The sequence below is a fragment of the Scyliorhinus torazame genome, chromosome 18 (genome assembly GCF_047496885.1).
Source record: "Scyliorhinus torazame isolate Kashiwa2021f chromosome 18, sScyTor2.1, whole genome shotgun sequence".
Classification (NCBI taxonomy): domain Eukaryota; kingdom Metazoa; phylum Chordata; class Chondrichthyes; order Carcharhiniformes; family Scyliorhinidae; genus Scyliorhinus; species Scyliorhinus torazame.
The window spans coordinates 56,819,575-56,838,578 of record NC_092724.1 but is presented as its reverse complement, the minus strand read 5'-3'; the positions used below and the strand labels follow the sequence as shown (position 1 = coordinate 56,838,578).

General features: G+C 46.3%; 1 protein-coding gene across 2 annotated transcripts in view; it reads left to right on the top strand.

Annotated features, from left to right (window-relative positions):
• The window catches only part of uhrf1 (ubiquitin-like with PHD and ring finger domains 1), a 63,393-nt gene that overhangs the window by 23,575 nt on the left and 20,814 nt on the right, over positions 1–19,004 (top strand). For both annotated transcript variants that reach the window (XM_072482758.1, XM_072482759.1), the window contains exons 5-8: positions 7,606–7,715; positions 12,578–12,764; positions 17,782–17,905; positions 18,401–18,508. In XM_072482758.1, the coding sequence (XP_072338859.1) occupies positions 7,606–7,715; positions 12,578–12,764; positions 17,782–17,905; positions 18,401–18,508 (529 nt within the window). The remainder of the gene's footprint in view (positions 1–7,605; positions 7,716–12,577; positions 12,765–17,781; positions 17,906–18,400; positions 18,509–19,004) is intronic.

The following is a 19,004-nucleotide window of genomic DNA, read 5'->3' as shown; positions in this document are numbered from 1 at the left end:
CATCATTACCCCTAACAACCTCCGTATATTCGTGTTCAGCTGTCTCCCCTTCACAAACCCAGTTTGGTCCTCGTGGACCACCCCCGGGACACATTCCTCTATTCTCATTGCCATTACCTTGGCCAGGACCTTGGCATCTACATTTAGGAGGGAAATAGGTCTATAGGACCCGCATTGTAGCGGGTCCTTTTCCTTCTTTAAGAGAAGCGATATCGTTGCTTCAGACATAGTCGGGGGCAGTTGTCCCCTTTGCTTTGCCTCATTAAAGGTCCTCGTCAGTACCGGGGCGAGCAAGTCCACATATTTTCTATCGAATTCGACTGGGAATCCATCCGGTCCCGGGGCCTTTCCCGCCTGCATGCTCCTAATTCCTTTCACCACTTCTTCTACCTCGATCTGTGCTCCCAGTCCCACCCTTTCCTGCTCTTCCACCTTGGGAAATTCCAGCCGATCCAAGAAGCCCATCATTCTCTCCCTCCCATCCGGGGGTTGAGCTTCATATAATTTTTTATAAAATGTCTTGAACACTCCATTCACTCTCTCCGCTCCCCGCTCCATCTCTCCTTCCTCATCCCTCACTCCCCCTATTTCCCTCGCTGCTCCCCTTTTCCTCAATTGGTGTGCCAGCAACCTGCTCGCCTTCTCCCCATATTCGTACTGTACACCCTGTGCCTTCCTCCATTGTGCCTCTGCAGTGCCTGTAGTCAGCAAGTCAAATTCTACATGTAGCCTTTGCCTTTCCCTGTACAGTCCCTCCTCCGGTGCTTCCGCATATTGTCTGTCCACCCTCAAAAGTTCTTGCAGCAACCGCTCCCGTTCCTTACTCTCCTGCTTCCCTTTATGTGCCCTTATTGATATCAGCTCCCCTCTAACCACCGCCTTCAGCGCCTCCCAGACCACTCCCACCTGGACCTCCCCATTATCATTGAGTTCCAAGTACTTTTCAATGCACCCCCTCACCCTTAGACACACCCCCTCATCTGCCATTAGTCCCATGTCCATTCTCCAGGGTGGGCGCCCTCCTGTTTCCTCCCCTATCTCCAAGTCCACCCAGTGTGGAGCGCGATCCGAAATGGCTATAGCCGTATACTCCGTTCCCCTCACCTTCGGGATCAATGCCCTACCCAGCACAAAAAAGTCTATTCGCGAGTAGACTTTATGGACATAGGAGAAAAACGAGAACTCCTTACTCCTAGGTCTGCTAAATCTCCACGGGTCTACACCTCCCATCTGCTCCATAAAATCTTTAAGTACCTTGGCTGCTGCCGGCCTCCTTCCAGTCCTGGACTTCGACCTATCCAGCCCTGGTTCCAACACCGTATTAAAATCTCCCCCATTATCAGCTTTCCCATCTCTAGGTCCGGAATGCGTCCTAGCATCCGCCTCATAAAATTGGCATCATCCCAGTTCGGGGCATATACGTTTACCAAAACCACCGTCTCCCCCTGTAGTTTGCCACTCACCATCACGTATCTGCCCCCGTTATCCGCCACTATAGTCTTTGCCTCGAACATTACCCGCTTCCCCACTAATCTAGCCACCCCCCTGTTTTTCGCATCTAGCCCCGAATGGAACACCTGCCCCACCCATCCTTTGCGTAGCCTAACCTGGTCTATCAGTTTCAGGTGCGTTTCCTGTAACATAACCACATCTGCCTTAAGTTTCTTAAGGTGTGCGAGTACCCGTGCCCTCTTTATCGGCCCGTTCAGCCCTCTCACGTTCCACGTGATCAGCCGAGTTGGGGGGCTTCCTACCCCCCCTTGTCGATTAGCCATCACCTTTTTCCAGCTCCTCACCCGGTTCCCACGCAGCTGTATCTCCCCCAGGCGGTGCCCCCCCCCCGCCCATCCTCTCCCATACCAGCTCCCCCCTTTCCCCAGCAGCAGCAACCCAGTAATTCCCCCCTCCCACCCCACCCCCCCCCCCCCGCTAGATCCCCCGCTAGCGTAATTACTCCCCCCATGTTGCTCCCAGAAGTCAGCAAACTCTGGCTGACCTCGGCTTCCCCCCGTGACCTCGGCTCGCACCGTGCGACGCCCCCTCCGTCCTGCTTCTCTATTCCCGCCATGATTATCATAGCGCGGGAACCAAGCCCGCGCTTCTCCCTTGGCCCCGCCCCCAATGGCCAACGCCCCATCTCCTCCACCTCCCCATCTCCCCCCATCACCACCTGTGGGAGAGAGAAAAGTTACCACATCGCAGGATTAGTACATAAAACCCCTCTTTGCCCCCCACATTCGCCCCACCACTTTGTTCGAACGTTCTTTTTAATAACCCGCTCATTCCAGTTTTTCTTCCACAATAAAAGTCCACGCTTCATCCGCCGTCTCAAAGTAGTGGTGCCTCCCTCGATATGTGACCCACAGTCTTGTCGGTTGCAGCATTCCAAATTTTATCTTCTTTTTATGAAGCACCGCCTTGGCCCGATTAAAGCTCGCCCTCCTTCTCGCCACCTCCGCACTCCAGTCTTGATAAACGCGGATCACCGCGTTCTCCCATTTACTGCTCCGAGTTTTCTTCGCCCATCTAAGGACCATTTCTCTATCCTTAAAACGGAGGAATCTCACCACTATGGCTCTGGGAATTTCTCCTGCTCTCGGTCCTCGCGCCATCACTCGGTATGCTCCCTCCACCTCCAACGGACCCGCCGGGGCCTCCGCTCCCATTAACGAGTGCAGCATCGTGCTCACATATGTCCTGACGTCCGCTCCCTCCACACCTTCAGGAAGACCAAGAATCCTCAGGTTGTTCCTCCTTGCGTTGTTTTCCAGTGCCTCCAACCTTTCCACACATCGTTTCTGATGTGCCTCCTGCGTCTCCGTCTTCACCACCAGGCCCTGTATATCGTCCTCATTCTCGGCTGCCTTTGCCTTCACGACCCGAAGCTCCCGCTCCTGGGTCTTTTGTTCCTCCTTTAGCCCTTCGATCGCCTGTAGTATCGGGGCCAATAGCTCTTTCTTCATTTCCTTTTTGATCTCTTCCACACAGCATTTCAAGAACTCTTGTTGTTCAGGGCCCCATGTTAAACTGCCACCTTCCGACGCCATCTTGGTTTTTGCTTGCCTTCCTTGCCGCTGTTCGAAAGGATCCACTGCAATCTGGCCACTCTCTCCTTTTTCCATCCGTATCCAGGGGGGATTCCCTTCTGGTTTACCGCACAGTGTTTTTAGCCGTCAAAATTGCCGTTGGGGCTCCTATCAAGAGCCCAAAAGTCCGTTTCACAGGGAGCTGCCGAAACGTGCGACTCAGCTGGTCATCGCCGCACCCGGAAGTCTCAGTACTCGCTGTACTAAGTTCAAGGGTGTATCTGAACGGGCACGGGGCATTCTGAAGAGGAGGGTGATAAGGCAGAGGTCATGGTACACGGTACAAATGACATAGGTAGAAAGAGAGATGAGGCCATGCATCAAGAATTCAGGAAGTTAGGTGGTAGACTTAAAAGCAGGACCTCTCGGGTTGTAATCTCTGGATTACTCCCAGTCACATGCAGCGAATGCAGAAATAGGAGAATAGTGCAGATGATTGTGTGGCTTAAGAGTTGGCCCAAGAGGGAGGGTTGCAGATTCCTGGACCACTGGGACCGTTTCTGGGGAAGGTGGGACCTGTACAAGTGAACATCCTTGCCGATGGGTTTGCTAGTGCTACTGGGAGGAATTGAAACTAATTTGGCAGGGGGAAGAGATGCAGAATAGAGACACAGCAAAACACAGAAAAGCAATCGAGTCAGAGGGAGTAAGACGAGGCTGGATGAGCTCTACTTTAATGCCACGAGTATTGCAGGTAAAACGGATGAGTGAAGGATGAGGATTGACACGTGGAATTGTGATATAGTAGCCATCACGGAGATGTGGTTGAGGGAGGGGCAGGTTGGCAGCTCAACATCCCGGGATATAAAATCTTTGGAAGAAACAGAGGAAGAGGGTGAAAGAGGAGGAGGCATTGCATTATTAGTTAAGGAGTCCGTTACTGTGATTGGAGAGCTGAAATCTTGGAGGGATGTCAAATGAAGCTTTGTGGGTAGAGCTTGGGAACAGCCACATTGCTAGATGTGACCCCCAGATAGTCAGCGGGAAATTGAAGAGTGCATATTAGGTGATTTCAACTTCCCAACATTAATTGGGATAGTCATTGTATTAATGGCTTAAATGGAGTGGAGTTCTTAACTTTTAAGCTCAATATGTAGAGAGTCCAACAAAGGACAGTGCAGTGCTGGACCTAATTCTGGGGAATGAAGCCGGACAGGTGGTTGCTGGACCTAATTCTGGGGAATGAAGCCGGATAGGTGGTTGATGTGTTGGCGGAGGAGCATTTTGGTGATAGCGACCACAACTTGGTACAATTTAAATTTGTTATCAACAAGTTGCAAAAAAGGTTTTGGATTGAGGGAGAGCGGATTTTAGTTCAAAAAGGAAATGGGGAGGGTACAGGCCCAACATTTCCCTCTAGGGTAATAGGAAGGAGTAACCAGTCTGGAGAATCGTGGATGACCAGAGACATCCGGATACGATGGGCGGCACAGTGGTTAGCACTACTGCATCACAGCTCCAGGGTCCCAGGTTGAATTCCGTCCTCGGTTGACTGTGTGTGGAGTTTGCACTTTCTCCCTGTGTCTGCATGGGTTTCCACCAGGTGCTCCGGTTTCCTCCCACAGTCCAAAGATGTGCAGGATAGGTAGATTGACCACGCTAAATTGCCACTTAGGATCCTAAAGGTTAGGTCGGGTTAAGTAGGGTGCTCTTTCCAAGGTCCGGTGCAGACTTGATGGACCGAATGGCCTCCTACACTGTAAATTCTATGAAAAGAGGCTTTGTGCAAGAAAAACGGGAGCAAATCAACTGTGGCATTAGTGGAGTACAGGATGGAGCTTAAGAAAGAAATTAGGAGAGCAAAGAGGGGATATGAGAAAGCTCTGGCTGGTCAAAGTAGGGAAAATCCCAAGCTATTCTATAAGTATATCAATGGAAAGAGGATACCTAGCAAAGGATTTGGGGCCCATTAGGGACCTATGGGTGGAACCAGACGACATTGGTCGGATGTTGAACAAATACTTCATATCTGTCTTCATCCAAGAGAATGAGGAGGTAGATATAGAACTCTGGGAGAGAGACTGAGAGGCAAATTGTCCTAGGGAGGGACGAGGTTTTTGAGGTGTGGACAGATCTTCAGGTCCGGATGAATTGTGTCCCAGGATGCTGGGGGAAGCGAGGGAGGAGATTGCAGGGACTCGGACCCAAATTTTAAATTCCTATCCGGCCTCGGGAAGGTGCCAGAGGACTGGAGAACTACAAATGTTTCCCACTGTTTGAGAAAGGTTGTAGAGATAAGCCAGGGAACTGCAGAGCGGTGAGTCTCGTGCGGTGGCAGGGAAACTATTGGAGAACAATCTGAAGGAGAGAATCGATCTTCACTTGGAGAAGCAAGGTTGGTCAGGAATAGTCAGCATAGCTTTGTCAGAGGGAGGTCATGCCTAACAAATTTGATTGAATTTTTTGAGCATGTGACCAGGTGTGTAGATGAGGGTACTGCAGTAGATGTAGGTTACATGGATTTTAGCAAAGCCTTTGACAAGGTCCCCACATGGGAGACTTATAAAGAAGGCAAATGCACATGGGATTCAGGGTGACTTGATAAGGTGGACATTGGCTTAGCTGTAGGCGACAGAGGGTGATGGCTTGTTTAGTGACTGGAAACCAGTGTCCAGTGGCTGTGCTGGGTCCCCGTTTGTTTGTCATTTTATATAAACAACATAGATGACTATGTCGGGGGTAGGATCATTAAGTTTGCGGATGACACAAAGATTGGCCGGGTGGTTAACAATGAGGTTGAGTGTCTTGGGTCACAGGAAGATATAGACGGGATGGTCAAATGGGCAGAAAAGTGGCAGATGGAATTTAACCATGAAAAGTATGATGTGATACACTTTGGAGGGAATAATGTGACTAAGAAGTATTCAATGAATGGCCTGATACTGGGAAGTTCTGAGGAACAAGGGAATTTTGGGCACATTTGTCCATAGACCTCTTAAAAAAAAATTTTTTTAAACACCTGCCCTTCTGTTTTCAGAGTACCCAATTATTTTTTTCCAATTAAGGGGCAATTTAGTGTGGCCAATCTACCTAACTTGCACATCTTTGGGTTGTGGGGGTGAAACCACAAAGACAGGGGGCCGGGATCGAACCTGGGTCTCAAGCGCTGGAGGCAGCAGTGCTAACCACTGCACCACCGTGCTGCCCAAGGGCAGGTTAATAGGGTGGAGAAAAAGGCATATGGGACACTTGCCGTTATCAATCGAGGCATAAATTACAGAAGCAGGGACTTCTATGGAGTTGTGTCGGACTTTGGTGAGGCCATAGCTGGAGTACTGTGTGCAATTCTGGTTGCCACAGAAGGGTATGATTGCACTGGAGGGGGTGCAGAGGTGATTCACCAGGATGTTGCCTGGGATGGAATATTTTGAGTTATGAAGAGAGGTTGAATAGGCTTGGGTTGTTTTCACTGGAGGAGAGAAGATTGAAGCGCGACCTGATTGAGGTATACAAGATTATGTGGTGAATGGACAAGGTGGATAGTGAGCAGCTGATCCCCTTAGTTCAAGGGTCAGTCACGAGGGGACGGAAGTTCAAGGTGAGGGGCAAGAGGTTTAGGAGGGATGTGAGGAAAACCTTTTTATGCAGAGGGTGGTGACAGTCTGGAATGCACAGCCTGGGAGGGTGGTAGAGGTGGGTTGACTCCGATCCTTTAAAAAGTACCTGGATGAGAACTTAGCAAGTCATAACATTCAAGGCTGTGGGCCAAGTGTTGGCAAATGGGATTAAGTAGGCAAGTCAGGTGTTTTTCACGTGTTGGTGCAGACTCAATGGGCCAAAGGGCCTCTTCTGCACTGTAATATTCTGTGAACAGTTGTGAATTACTTTGACTTTTCAAATGGAGTGGGTTGTCCAGCTCAGTAGTCCGATTTGGATAGACTTTCCTGTTTGCTTTTAAAATAAAATATGTTGTGATTTATTAAATAAACTTGCTGTATGCAAGACTGAAGCCATCATCTTCGGCTACTGCAGCAATTTCCATGCCCTTGGGCGCATTCATTCAACATTCAGTGGAATAATTACTTGTGAAAGACGTTTAAAAATCACACTTGTACATTTGACGAAGCAAAGAAAATAAGACTTAATGAGGTGGCCAATGACTATTAAATGGTCTGCATGAAAGAATTGGGAAGCTGATTAAAGATATATGCTGTTGCACTGCTCAATCACAATGTCATCTATGTTGGTGTGTTTTATGAACTTTAAATACAACAATACATTCTGCTAGAGGGTGCATACTTGCAAATTTAAATGGTTAGGTCTTTCCCAAATGACTACCGTCTGATGTGCAATGAGGAATATCATTGGATATTATTTAGTGTTAACTAAAAACATTAAAATACTCTTAATTTACTATAGCCGTGACACTACAAAGCAAAAATGTTTTCTGCAATGTTTCACTTCCCCCACCTGCGTAACCCATTCATGTATGCTGGAATCCAGCTGATACCAAATGACGACCCAGACTTCTTGGTCTTTGCTTGCTAATTTTTGTAAATAATCATTTTATTTTTGTCAGGGACGCTGGTGATTCTTTGAATGATTGCAGAATTTCATTGGTGGATGAAGTCTATAAGATTGAGGAGCCGGGAAGCGTTGGAATGAATGGATCTGAAAGTCCTTTGAAAAGTAAGCTTCTTGAGGATTGGTGGTATGTCATGTACAAATTGCTTGTCTCCTTTAACTGAATAGGATGGGTGTTCTTGTTTATCTTAGTTTTGGCATGGCACTATATGTTATGCAGGTTATAGTTCACGATTCGGTGAGAAGATATTTATTGGTTCAATGAATAGGAAATTGTATTTAATAGCACACATTTGCATATTCTCCTTGTATCTGCGTGGGTTTCACCCCACAACCCAAAGATGTGCAGAGTAGGTGGATTGGCCACGTTAAATTGCCCTTAATTGGGGGGAAAAAAGTAAGGTGCTCTAAAAAAAATTTTTTAAAACACATAGACGTAGCTTATTTCCTGTTTGTAAAAGGCATCTTTCTGCGTATCATCCACATACATCTGCATTTTGCTTTTTAAAATGCGTGTTCAGGTATGGATGTTTCTGTTCTACCGTTTATTTTTTAAAAAGTTTTAATTTCAGTTTATAACATTTAACAATAACAAAAAACTCAACATATTAAACCCACCACACAAGAAGACCCCCCTCCCCCACCACCACCAATGGTCGACGATAACCAGCTCTCCAAAAGGCAAAATGAACAAACCCCAGCTTTTGTGGAATCCATCATTCGACCCCCGTGCGGCTAATTTCACCTTCTCCAGCGATAAGAGCTCCGCCAGGCACAGGATGGAGAAGCTGACCTCCACCCCAACAGAACCCACTTATGAGCAATCAGAGACGGGAAAGTTAAAACATCTGCCCCCGCACCCATTTGCAACTCCGGCTGGTCCGACATCCTGAATATGGCCCCCAGGAGACCAAACTCCCATGGTTAGCAGGCCCAACTCCCTTTCCCCCCCCCCCACATACACCGCTCACAGGTGTTCTCTACCCCATCTGACTTTGTCAGATGTGCCCTGTGCACCACGTTCAGCTGTATTGGCCCTAGCCTCGCACACGAGGTTGAGGCAGTCACCCTCTGCAGCACCTCACTCCATACTCCCTCCTCTGATGCCCCAACTTCTTTTCCCACTTGGCCGTGATCCCCTCCATGGAAACAACCTCCTTCTCCAGAATCCTCCCATAAATCGCCGAGACGACTCCAGCCCCACCACTGACAGCAGCTCCTCCAACGTCAAGGAGGTGGGCGCTATTGGAAAGACCTTCACAAAGTTCCGCACCTGCATGCACTGAAAGCTGTCCTCTTGTGCCAGTCCAAACTTCTCAATCAACTCCAAGTTCACAAACTGTCCTCCTAGAAACAGATCATTCATCTCCTTGGCCCTTCTCTTATCTCATCCCCGCAACCTCGCATCCATCCTCATCGGCTTGAATCCGTGATTCCTCCTGATCGATATCACACTCTACCCTGCTCCCAACCTGCTGGAATTGCCTTGAAGTCTTCAGCATGGCCACCACCACAAGACTTCATGAATACGTCCCTGGAGCCAACAGGTGCCATTGCTAGCGCCCGCAACGCTTCCCCCTACACATGCTTGCCTCCATTCTTACCCACAATGCTTCCGCCTCCCTATGCCAATCCCGTAACTTCTCCGCATTCGTTGCCCAGTAATAAAAGATCAGGTTTGGGAGGCCTAACACATGCATACACCAACCCCACCCCGACTGCCGTCCCCTCTGAGGTGCCACCTTCCCCATCCAATGAATGAAGAAACCAGTCTTGAAAACGCAAAAAGACCGGGAGGCACTGAAATAAAAACAAAAATTGCAGCAAAATGTTCATCTTAACTGCCTGCATCCGACCTGCCAACGACGGGGGAAGACCATCTCACCTCAACAAATCCGCTTTCACTCTCCCTACGAAGCTCGAAAAATGCAATTTCCGAAGACCCGCCCAATCCCAGACCAGTACCTACAGATATCTAAAATGAGAAGCTGCTACATGGAATGGCATCCTTCTGCCCCATCCCTGGAACAGATACCACAAAATGCTCACTTTTCCCCAAATTCAGCTTATCCCCCAATCTTTGAAGCAAACCCATTATGTCCCCCACCAAGGAGCCCGGCTCCAAAATGTATAATGATAAATCATTTGTGTCCCCCACTATCCTCTTCCACAACTTTGAACTCTTAAGCGCAATGGCCAAGGGCTCTCGCCAATGTAAATTGAATGGGGGACCTCCAACATCTCAATCAGATAGCTCCACTCCACCAGATCAAACGCCTTCTCCGCATCTAATGCCACCTCTAACTCCCTTTCTACTGATGGAGAAAGCACCACGTTCAGCAGCTGCCGCACATTCAACGACAGCTGTCTGCACTTGTGAACCCCATTTGATCCTCCCCAATCACCCAATGTAGGCACACCTCCAATTTTAATTCCAGCACCGTTGCCAATATCTTGCATCTGCATTCAGCAGAGATGAGCCTGTACGACCCCCAGTCCATCGGGTCCTTATCCTTTTTTAGCAGCAGCGAGATGAAGGCCTCTCCCATTGTTTTTGGCAAAATGTGCCTGACCATCGAATCCTTGAACATTTCCACCAACAATGGTGCCAGCTTATCCTTAAATTCATTATAGAATTCCACCGGGAAACCATCCGGCCCCGCTGCCTTTCCCGCTTGCATCCTCCCAATCACCACCTTCACCTCTATACCCCCACCACTCCTCCAGCCCCATCCTCTCCACTTCACCCATGTTTCAGCACTCTTAACCGCGACCCCCCCCCCCCCCCCCCCCAAAAAAAAACTCCCCCCTCTTCAGCTCGTCTGCTGGTGGTTCCAACTTATACAGGTCTCTGTAAAACACCTCAAACACCTTAGTAATCTGCGCTGGCGCCACCACCAGCTCGCACAAACTATTTCCCTCGCCGCAGCTTGCCTACGGAGCTGACCGGCCAACATACGGCTGGCCTTCTTTCCAGACTCATAGTTGGCCCCCTTCGCCTTTCTCAGCTACGCACCGCTTTCCCTGTGGACAACAGATCAAACCTTGCCTGCAACTCTTTCCTCTTCATCAAAGGTCCCGCGTCGGAGTCCTCCCGTCTACTTCCAGAATATTTTCTATCAATCGTTGATGTTCCTCCCTTGCATCTTTATCCATCTTAGCCTGAAATGAAATAACCTCACCGCTCACTCCTGACCACTGCCTTCAGAGCCTCCAAAACCTCTGTATGAGTCCTTCGCCATTTAGTTAAACCTCACACATTCCTCGATTGCCTTCCCCATTCTAACACACAAACTGTAATCTGCCAACAATCCCACATCCAACCAAATACTCCCAATCCCTCGGCCCTGTCCAACTCGTATAGAGGGAGGGTTTTTCCCCCTCACCCATCAACTAGGTGAACATGTCCGCAAAGTACTCGGTCGGCCTCCGTCCTCCACCCCTTCGGGTAAGCCCATGATCCTCAAGTTCTGTCTCCACAACCTGTTGTCCAGGGCCTCCAATTTGGCTCTAAGCCCTTTATTGCTGTCCACCATCCTTCACAGCTCCTCCTCATCGAGGTGAGCTAGTCGCTATGCTGCGACAGTGCCTCTTCCACATCCTTCATCTTCTCTCCTTGCTCTCGCACCTCCATCAATGTCTTTGTCAAAATCCCCTTTATTGGAGTAAGCGTCTCCCCTACCCTCCTCGAGCGGGGTCATCATCATCTCTCTCCGGTGCACTTTAGATGTTTAGCGAACAGCCTTTCAAACTCCCCTGATACACCTCAGTCAGAGTTTCAATCATAATGGGAGCAGCCCCATCCGACGAACCAGCACCTGCCATCTTCCCTCCTGCTGGACTGACAGTAACACTCGCTGGCGACCTTTCGCTCGCCCCTTCCTTCCCTGACCTTTCATCTGGAATGTTGACATTCCACTGATTCCTTAGAACTTCCACTGGATCTTCCAAAAAGTACCCCTGAGACTGGGCTGAAAAATCGAAGACTAGCGTGAGTTACCCAACGTGTGACCTCTACCAACATGTTGCCACCAGAAGTCTCCTGTTCTGGCACTTATACTGTCAAACCGCTGATAGGTTGACTATGGATGGTAGGTTCACTAACCTGGACCAGTTGAATTTTCATTTTTTTAAAAAACAATTTAGGGTGGCCAATCCACCTACCCTGCACATCTTTGGGCTGTGGGGGTGAGATCCATGCAGGCACGGGGAGAATGTGCAAACTCCACATGGACAGTGACTTGGGACCCGGGATCGAACCCAGGTCCTCAACGCTGTGAGGTAGCAGTGCTAACCACTGCGCCACTGTTGAATTTTCATGAGCATCTTCTCTTCTGTAAGGTGCTGACCCTCTTTCCCCCCCCCCCCCCCCCCCCCCCCCCCCCCCCTGCCAAACTATCATTGTTATTGAATTCTTTTTCATATTTTTCTGCAGTGCGATTTGCATTTGTGCTATCTGAATTCCTAGTCCTGTACCATGCCTGCTCCCCTACCCCACCTCATTTAATTGGAAAAGCTGATGGATGGACTCAATCCTGAGCATGTCAATGGGTGTTTCGCTTCGTTATAACTTGTATGTTATGTGCAGTTTACTTTTATTTAGTGACTATTAGCTGGCATTCTGTACTGAGACCAAATCCTCTTATTGCAAACAACCATGTAATAGAGTAGCTTTCTGAACTGAGCTGAAGCATTGTGGTAGGATACTGGTTTGTCTACTGCTGTGTAATGAGTTGCCTGTCTCGATGTAAAATTGCAAAGTGTAGGCTAGCTGCTTTACAAGGAAGTAAAGTTCGAACTTGAATCATGTTGTTACAGTTGGGGAGGCCACAGAAGGTTGAGGAGGGAAAAATTAAGAGCACTTTTGCATTTTGCTGACTTGTTTATCCCCCTAGTAATTTTACAGTGGTATTGAATCTCAATACTGTATATTAGATTTTTTTTGTGTGTTTATTTTTTGACTCTAGGGCAGAATGGACCTGAATGCAAGCATTGCAAAGATAACCCTAACAAGGACTGCAAACAGTGTGCCTGTCACACATGTGGTGGGAAAGGTGACCCAGGGAAGCAACTGCTTTGTGATGAGTGTGATATGGCCTATCATACCTACTGTCTTAACCCTCCTCTTACTAGCATACCAGAAGTCGAAGACTGGTACGTTGACCTCTGCTTTTATGCTTCTTTGTTTCTGCTGCAGAATTAAAAGAACCTTTTTAAAAACGTTCAGACGTTTATTAATTTAAAATACACAATTTTTTTTCCAATTAAGGAGCAATTAACATGCCCAATCCACCAACCTGCACATCTTTAGGTTTTGCGGGTGACATCCACGCAGACACTGGGAGAATGTGCAAACTCCACACACACTGACCTGGGGCCGGGAACGAACTTGGGTCCTTGGCGCCGTGATGCAGCAGTGCTAATCACTGCACCACCATGCTGCCCAATTCCGAAGTTTATTAATGCGTTGAATAGGGTTTCACAATCCTAACGTTAGTTCCTCATGTGGCCCACAACTCTGAGAATATGCGGGAGATCATTGTTGACGATTATTGCTGACGATTTGTTTCCTGAACTTTGATATTTCCAATCCTGTAGGTTGTGTACTCCTGATTATGTCTGGACATGATTACACAACCATTTCATCTTCGAGAGGAGGTTAGTTTCCTACCAATGGGCATGGTAATTAGGCAGCTCCCACTCCTCAAATAATATTTCTGCAATAACTGAAGAGTAGTTATCTACTATCACCTGCATTAAATTATTTCATTGTAGACTAGACCTAAAGTACTTAATAGGATGCAGTCACTGTTACTTAAACAAATACAATAGCCATTTTGTGCCCTGTAAAGTCACATAAACAGTGCTCCAAAGGGTACTTGGTGAAACAAATTTGTGGACTTTTTCTAATAAATGTGTGGAGCTAGTGGACTTGGTCACTATGATCAAGACGATCTGATCAGATGCCTCTGCCATGTCCTTCCCTTCCATTTGCCAAAGTTCCTCTAATGCCTTGCCCTGTCTTAGTTTCTCTCCTTCCTCTCCTCGTGCAATCTGCACTCGTCTTTTCCATGAACACCTTGCGTTCCCTGGAACTTAATTCCCACTTAACTGTCCAACCCCCACCCCTGTCCTGATGTAAGCTGATATTAATAGCATTCTCTCTCTTCAGGTGTTGTCCATCTTTCCTTAAATCTGCCATCATTATCCTGCTTCTCAAACGTCTAGACCGTTACTCCACTTTCCTTGCCATCTTTTCTTCTCTAAAGTTTTTGAACGTGCTTCCGCCTCCCAAATCTATGCCCACCCTTCTCTAAACTCCATGTTTGAATCCTACCAATCCGGTTTCTGCTACCAATCCGGTTTCTGCCCTTGCCACAGTACTGAAACAGTTCTTAGCAAAGTCACATGACATCTATGTGAAAGTCACTTGACAACTATGTGACTGACATGGTTGACCACACCATTCTCTTCACTATCATCCAGTTGGGTGGGACTGTTATCACTTGGTTCTATTATATAATCTGATCCAGGGTATTACTTGTAATTGATTCTCTTTTTGCTTCCACTCTGCTTTCTCTTGGTGCCTCACAAAAGATCCACCGTGGCTATCTCCTATTTGCTGTGTACATGGTGCCCATTAGACAACATCATTCAAAGCACAGCGTTAACTTGTACACGTATAGGGCGGCACGGTGGCACAGTGGTTAGCACTGCTGCCTCATGGCGCTGAGGACCCGAGTCACTGTCCGTGTGAAGTTTGCACATTGTCTCCAAGTCTGTGTGGGTCTCACCCTCGCAACCCAAAAAGGTGTGCAGGGTAGGTGGATTGGCCACACTAAATTGCCCCTTAATTAGAGGGTACTGTATAAAAAAAAAAAAAAAAAAAATTTAAAAATTTTAACGTGTACACGTGATGACACCCAGCCCTACCTCACCACTACCCCTCTCAATTCCTCCACCCTTGCTAAATTAACACACTGCTTATCTGACATCTGATACTGGAAGTCACTGTTTTTAGTCTCCACCTCAAACTCATTTCCTGGGCTACTGATTCCATCAATCTCCATAGCAACAGCTTGGGGGTTAAAATTGAGGGTAAAATCTGTTCACAAATTTAGTGTTTCATTTGACCATGAGATGGTTTTTTTGAACATGTTCATTCCATCACTAACAATACCCTTTTGCTCTTCTCTGTAACATTGACCAACTTCGTCCCTCTCTCTGTTTAATAGCTGAAACCCCCATTTGTGGATTTGTTACTTCCAGACTGATAATTGCAATGCGCTCTGGCTACTTCCCATATTCAACCCTCTGTAAACCTTGGGTCATTTAAAATTGCTGCCATGTTTTGGATTGCTCCAAGTCCTGTTCATCAATCATCTCTCAGCTCTTAACTTAGATTGGTTCCCCATCAGACAGCATCCTGATTTAAAAAATTCTTGTCCTTGTTTTCAATTCTCTCCACAGCCTCACCGTTCCCTACATTTGTAATGTCCTCGAGCCATGCAACCCGTGAGATATCATCATAGAATTTACAGTGCGGAAGGAGGCCATTCGGCCCATTGAGTCGGCACCGGCTCTTGGAAAGAGCACCCTACCCAAACCCACACCTCCACCCTATCCCCATAATTCAGTTAGCCCACCCACCACTAAGGGCAATTTTGGATACTAAGGGTAATTTAGCATGGCCAATCCACCTAACCTGCGCATCTTTGGACTCTGGGAGGAAACCGGAGCACCCGGAGGAAACCCATATGTGTTCCTCTTAATTCTGGTACCTCAATTTTAATTCCTCCACCACAGTAGCCTCAGCCTAAGTTCTAGACACACCACAACCTCTCTACCTTTTTTCTCGTTTGAGACATCCCCTAAAATCTACCTCTTTGGCTAAGCATTTGGTCATCTGACTTAATATTTCCTTATGTGGCTTGGTGTCATTTTGTTTAATAAAGCTCATGTGCGACATTTTATTATGTTAAGGGCGCTAGATATGTTATTTTTAATTCACCGAATGTGAATATCACCAGTATGGTCGGTAGTTGTTATTTTTGAAAGTGGTGGTGGGGAACCCGCCAGTTGTAGTTCTGTGGTGAGCAGTTTGCCTAGCAATTAGCTATCAGTTGTACCAATTTCTGATGGCAGTTAAGTCAACTACATTGCTGTAGTCACACATGGGCCAGACAGTGTAAGAACGGCAAGTTTCCTTTCCTAAAGGATACTATTGAGCCAATCGGTAGCTATTGATTACTTACCATTGCTGCTGTCACTAGTTTTTTTTTATTCCAGCTCCTATTTGACTAAGTATTTAAATTACCAGCTGCCATTGAATGATTTGAATGTGTCTCAGGATTATTTGTCCCAGCGTCTGGATTAGTGATCCAGTAATACAACCACGATGCTACTGTTCTTGCTAACAACATTTGGATTGTTATCATATAGTGCCATTTACTATTCAATGTTAGCACTAAGGTAAATGAGGCAGTACTGAAACCTAGTTAAAATAGGAAGAATTGGAAAAGATCAATGCAATAAAGGGCAATATTTTAACTTTTAAAAATGGGCAGGCTTGGGGTTGCTTAAAGTTAGAAAAATCTATCTCCTGACCCAATGCACCTTTAACCTGTCCATTTCAGGTTTTAACAAGAGACCTGATCCGAGGAGTCAGATTGCAACTTCAAATATGATAAAAAAGCTGAGAGTCCCTGTGGTGTGGCATGGTGGCACAGTGGTTAGCACTGCTGCCTCACAGCACCAGGGATCTGGTTCCGATTCCTGCCTTGGGTCATTGTCTGTCTGTGTGGAGTTTGTAGGTTCTCCCTGTGTTTGCGCGGGTTTCCTCTGGGTGCTCCAGTTTCCTCCCAAAGTCCAAAGATGTGCTGATTAGGTGGATTGGCCAAGCTAAATTGCCCCTTGATGTTTAGGTTAGGCTATGGGGTTACGGGATTTGATGGGGAGGGGGGTGTTTAAATCGGTAGCTCATTCAAAAGGGTCGGTGCAGATTCGATGGACCGAATGGCCTCTTTCTGCACTGTAGAGATTCTATGATTTATGTGAATATCCGTGGAATTGGAATCAGAATAGGGCTATAAATGTTAACTGACATTTTTTTCTTTGCTGCCTGCTGGTCTGCGGGCATTCCCCAGACTGGGAAATATGTCAGCCAGAAAATAACATTTCATTGTGACTTTCAAAGAATTGCAACTAAAACATGGAGGATTTCACTTGCAATGCAACAAATGCAATTACAGAACTAGTGGTTCCTCCTATACTTCTGTAATGCAAATAATAATGGATGAAATCTATTCAGCAAACTCATCACCCTTCAAGTAACCAATGAATAAAGTGCTTGCTGAACATTACTTGACTAAAAATTGCCTTGTATTTGAGCAGGAAGGTAATTACTGCAACTGTTTGCAATTAGATATATTTCTGACTTAATTAAGATGCTTTTAATTGAATGGGGACTGGGGAGGGTGGTATTGTTTGTAAGCCATGTTGGCTGGGGTTTGTCACTGGGGGGGGGGGGGGGGGGGGGGGGGGGTTGGTTATATTGTTTTGTTCTTGTTGAAACCGGATGTTCAAAATTGTTTAAAAAATGCATTTAATTGCATAATCTGCAATTTCCTCAACTCACAAACCAAACCTTTAAGATCCAGAGGTTACAGGATGCAGCTTTTAAGAATGCATTTCTACGTAGCTGAACATGAAAGAAATGTAGGGTATTGATCAGTATTGAAGCTATAGATCCATCTTGCAGTCTCATCATTTTGACGAAGGAACCTCTATTACTCTTAACTGTCAATTTTTTGCTGTTTAAATGGAAGAAACCCATTTTTGGTATAAAAGTATTTCTGCCCCCTCTGAAAAGCACCTTAAATCTTCTACCGTAGCAGATGGATATGAATATCATATTGAGACAATATTGCAGGACTAAGAACTTGTGATATAAATCAAATTGGAAAACATGCAATTGAATATCATTCAAGAACACTGTTGAAGCAAGGTGTTGTATCTGAGAGTTTCAGTGCTTAGTTTTTAATCACTACCATTTTTTTCCAGTGCCCCAGTGAAAGCTTATCTTTTTTGTCATGTTTTCGTAGCTTCATTACAGATTGTAACTAACCTTGTTAGCCAACTCCTAATGTGTGTTGTGGGGACCTGTTCACAGGTATTGCCCTCTCTGCAAAATTGATGCCAATGAAGTGGTGCTAGCTGGTGAGAAACTGAAAGAGAGCAAAAAGAAAGCTAAGATGGCTTCTGCTAACTCTGCCTGCCAGAGGGACTGGGGTAAGGTGAGTAAATTTCAAACAGTTGTGGGTGGGGCCAGAAGATTGAAACAACTAGATTTCAACTGTTTGTTGCAGTTTTAAAGGAGGTAGAAATGGAAGGGGGATAAGCCATTCTCAGTATATTTCTCCAACCAAGTCTGATGTAATGAGATTTTGGTGCGGGATACATTTCTCTCGGAAGTCATGTTCTTAAAACCCTGAAATTGGCAACGCTGCACTCCAATTTAGCCTCCATAGTAAAACTTAGAAACTATAGGAGGCATTATAATGTCTATTTAATCTTGATACACATTGCCTGCATATTAAGCACAACCCTGGCCATGTTAATCTTACTTTGGTTCCAATGATTTTGTTTTGTGTAATGTCTATATGGCTTCGCTGTAACTATACCCAGCAAATCTGCTGTCAGAACTTTCTTATGCTTTTTAATAGCCCTTTTATGTATTCGGAAGGGTAGAACGCTATGAACTGCATTAATCTTTTAATGATTTATTCCAGGGTATGGCTTGTGTAGGTCGCACAAAGGAATGCACAATTGTCCCCTCCAACCATTATGGACCTATTCCTGGTGTTCCTGTGGGTACTCAGTGGAAATTCAGGGTCCAGGTATGTTTGCTTTCTATTTACAGTTTTGGTTTGATGAAATAGGCTGGGAATACAGTATTAAAGCATATTTTAGTCCATTTGTTTGACACTAACTGCTCTACTTGCATCCTTTCATTCTCAGAAGAAAAAGAAAGTCAGCTATGTGTTTCTCTTACTGAGCAGCAGCTGTTTATACTCATGTGGAAAGATAATTAATTGTCTTGTTATTAGATCTTGGCACTGCCAGTAGGTGATGTGTTTTCTTTTTTAGCGTGGGGGGGGGGGTTTAAATTATAAGACGTTTATCAGTACATTTCACTATGGTATTTTTAGGTTCCCTAATGCCTACTTGATCCATGTAGATCTGGAATCAGGTAACTAGAAGTCAATCTGATGAGGGGAAATTAGTTTGATTTTAAGACCCGCATTACTATCCAGCAACCTCTGTGGACGTCTATGAATGTAGTTACGGGACTAGAATAGGATTGGTGTTTGGTCCTGACCCCTGCCTGCCTCT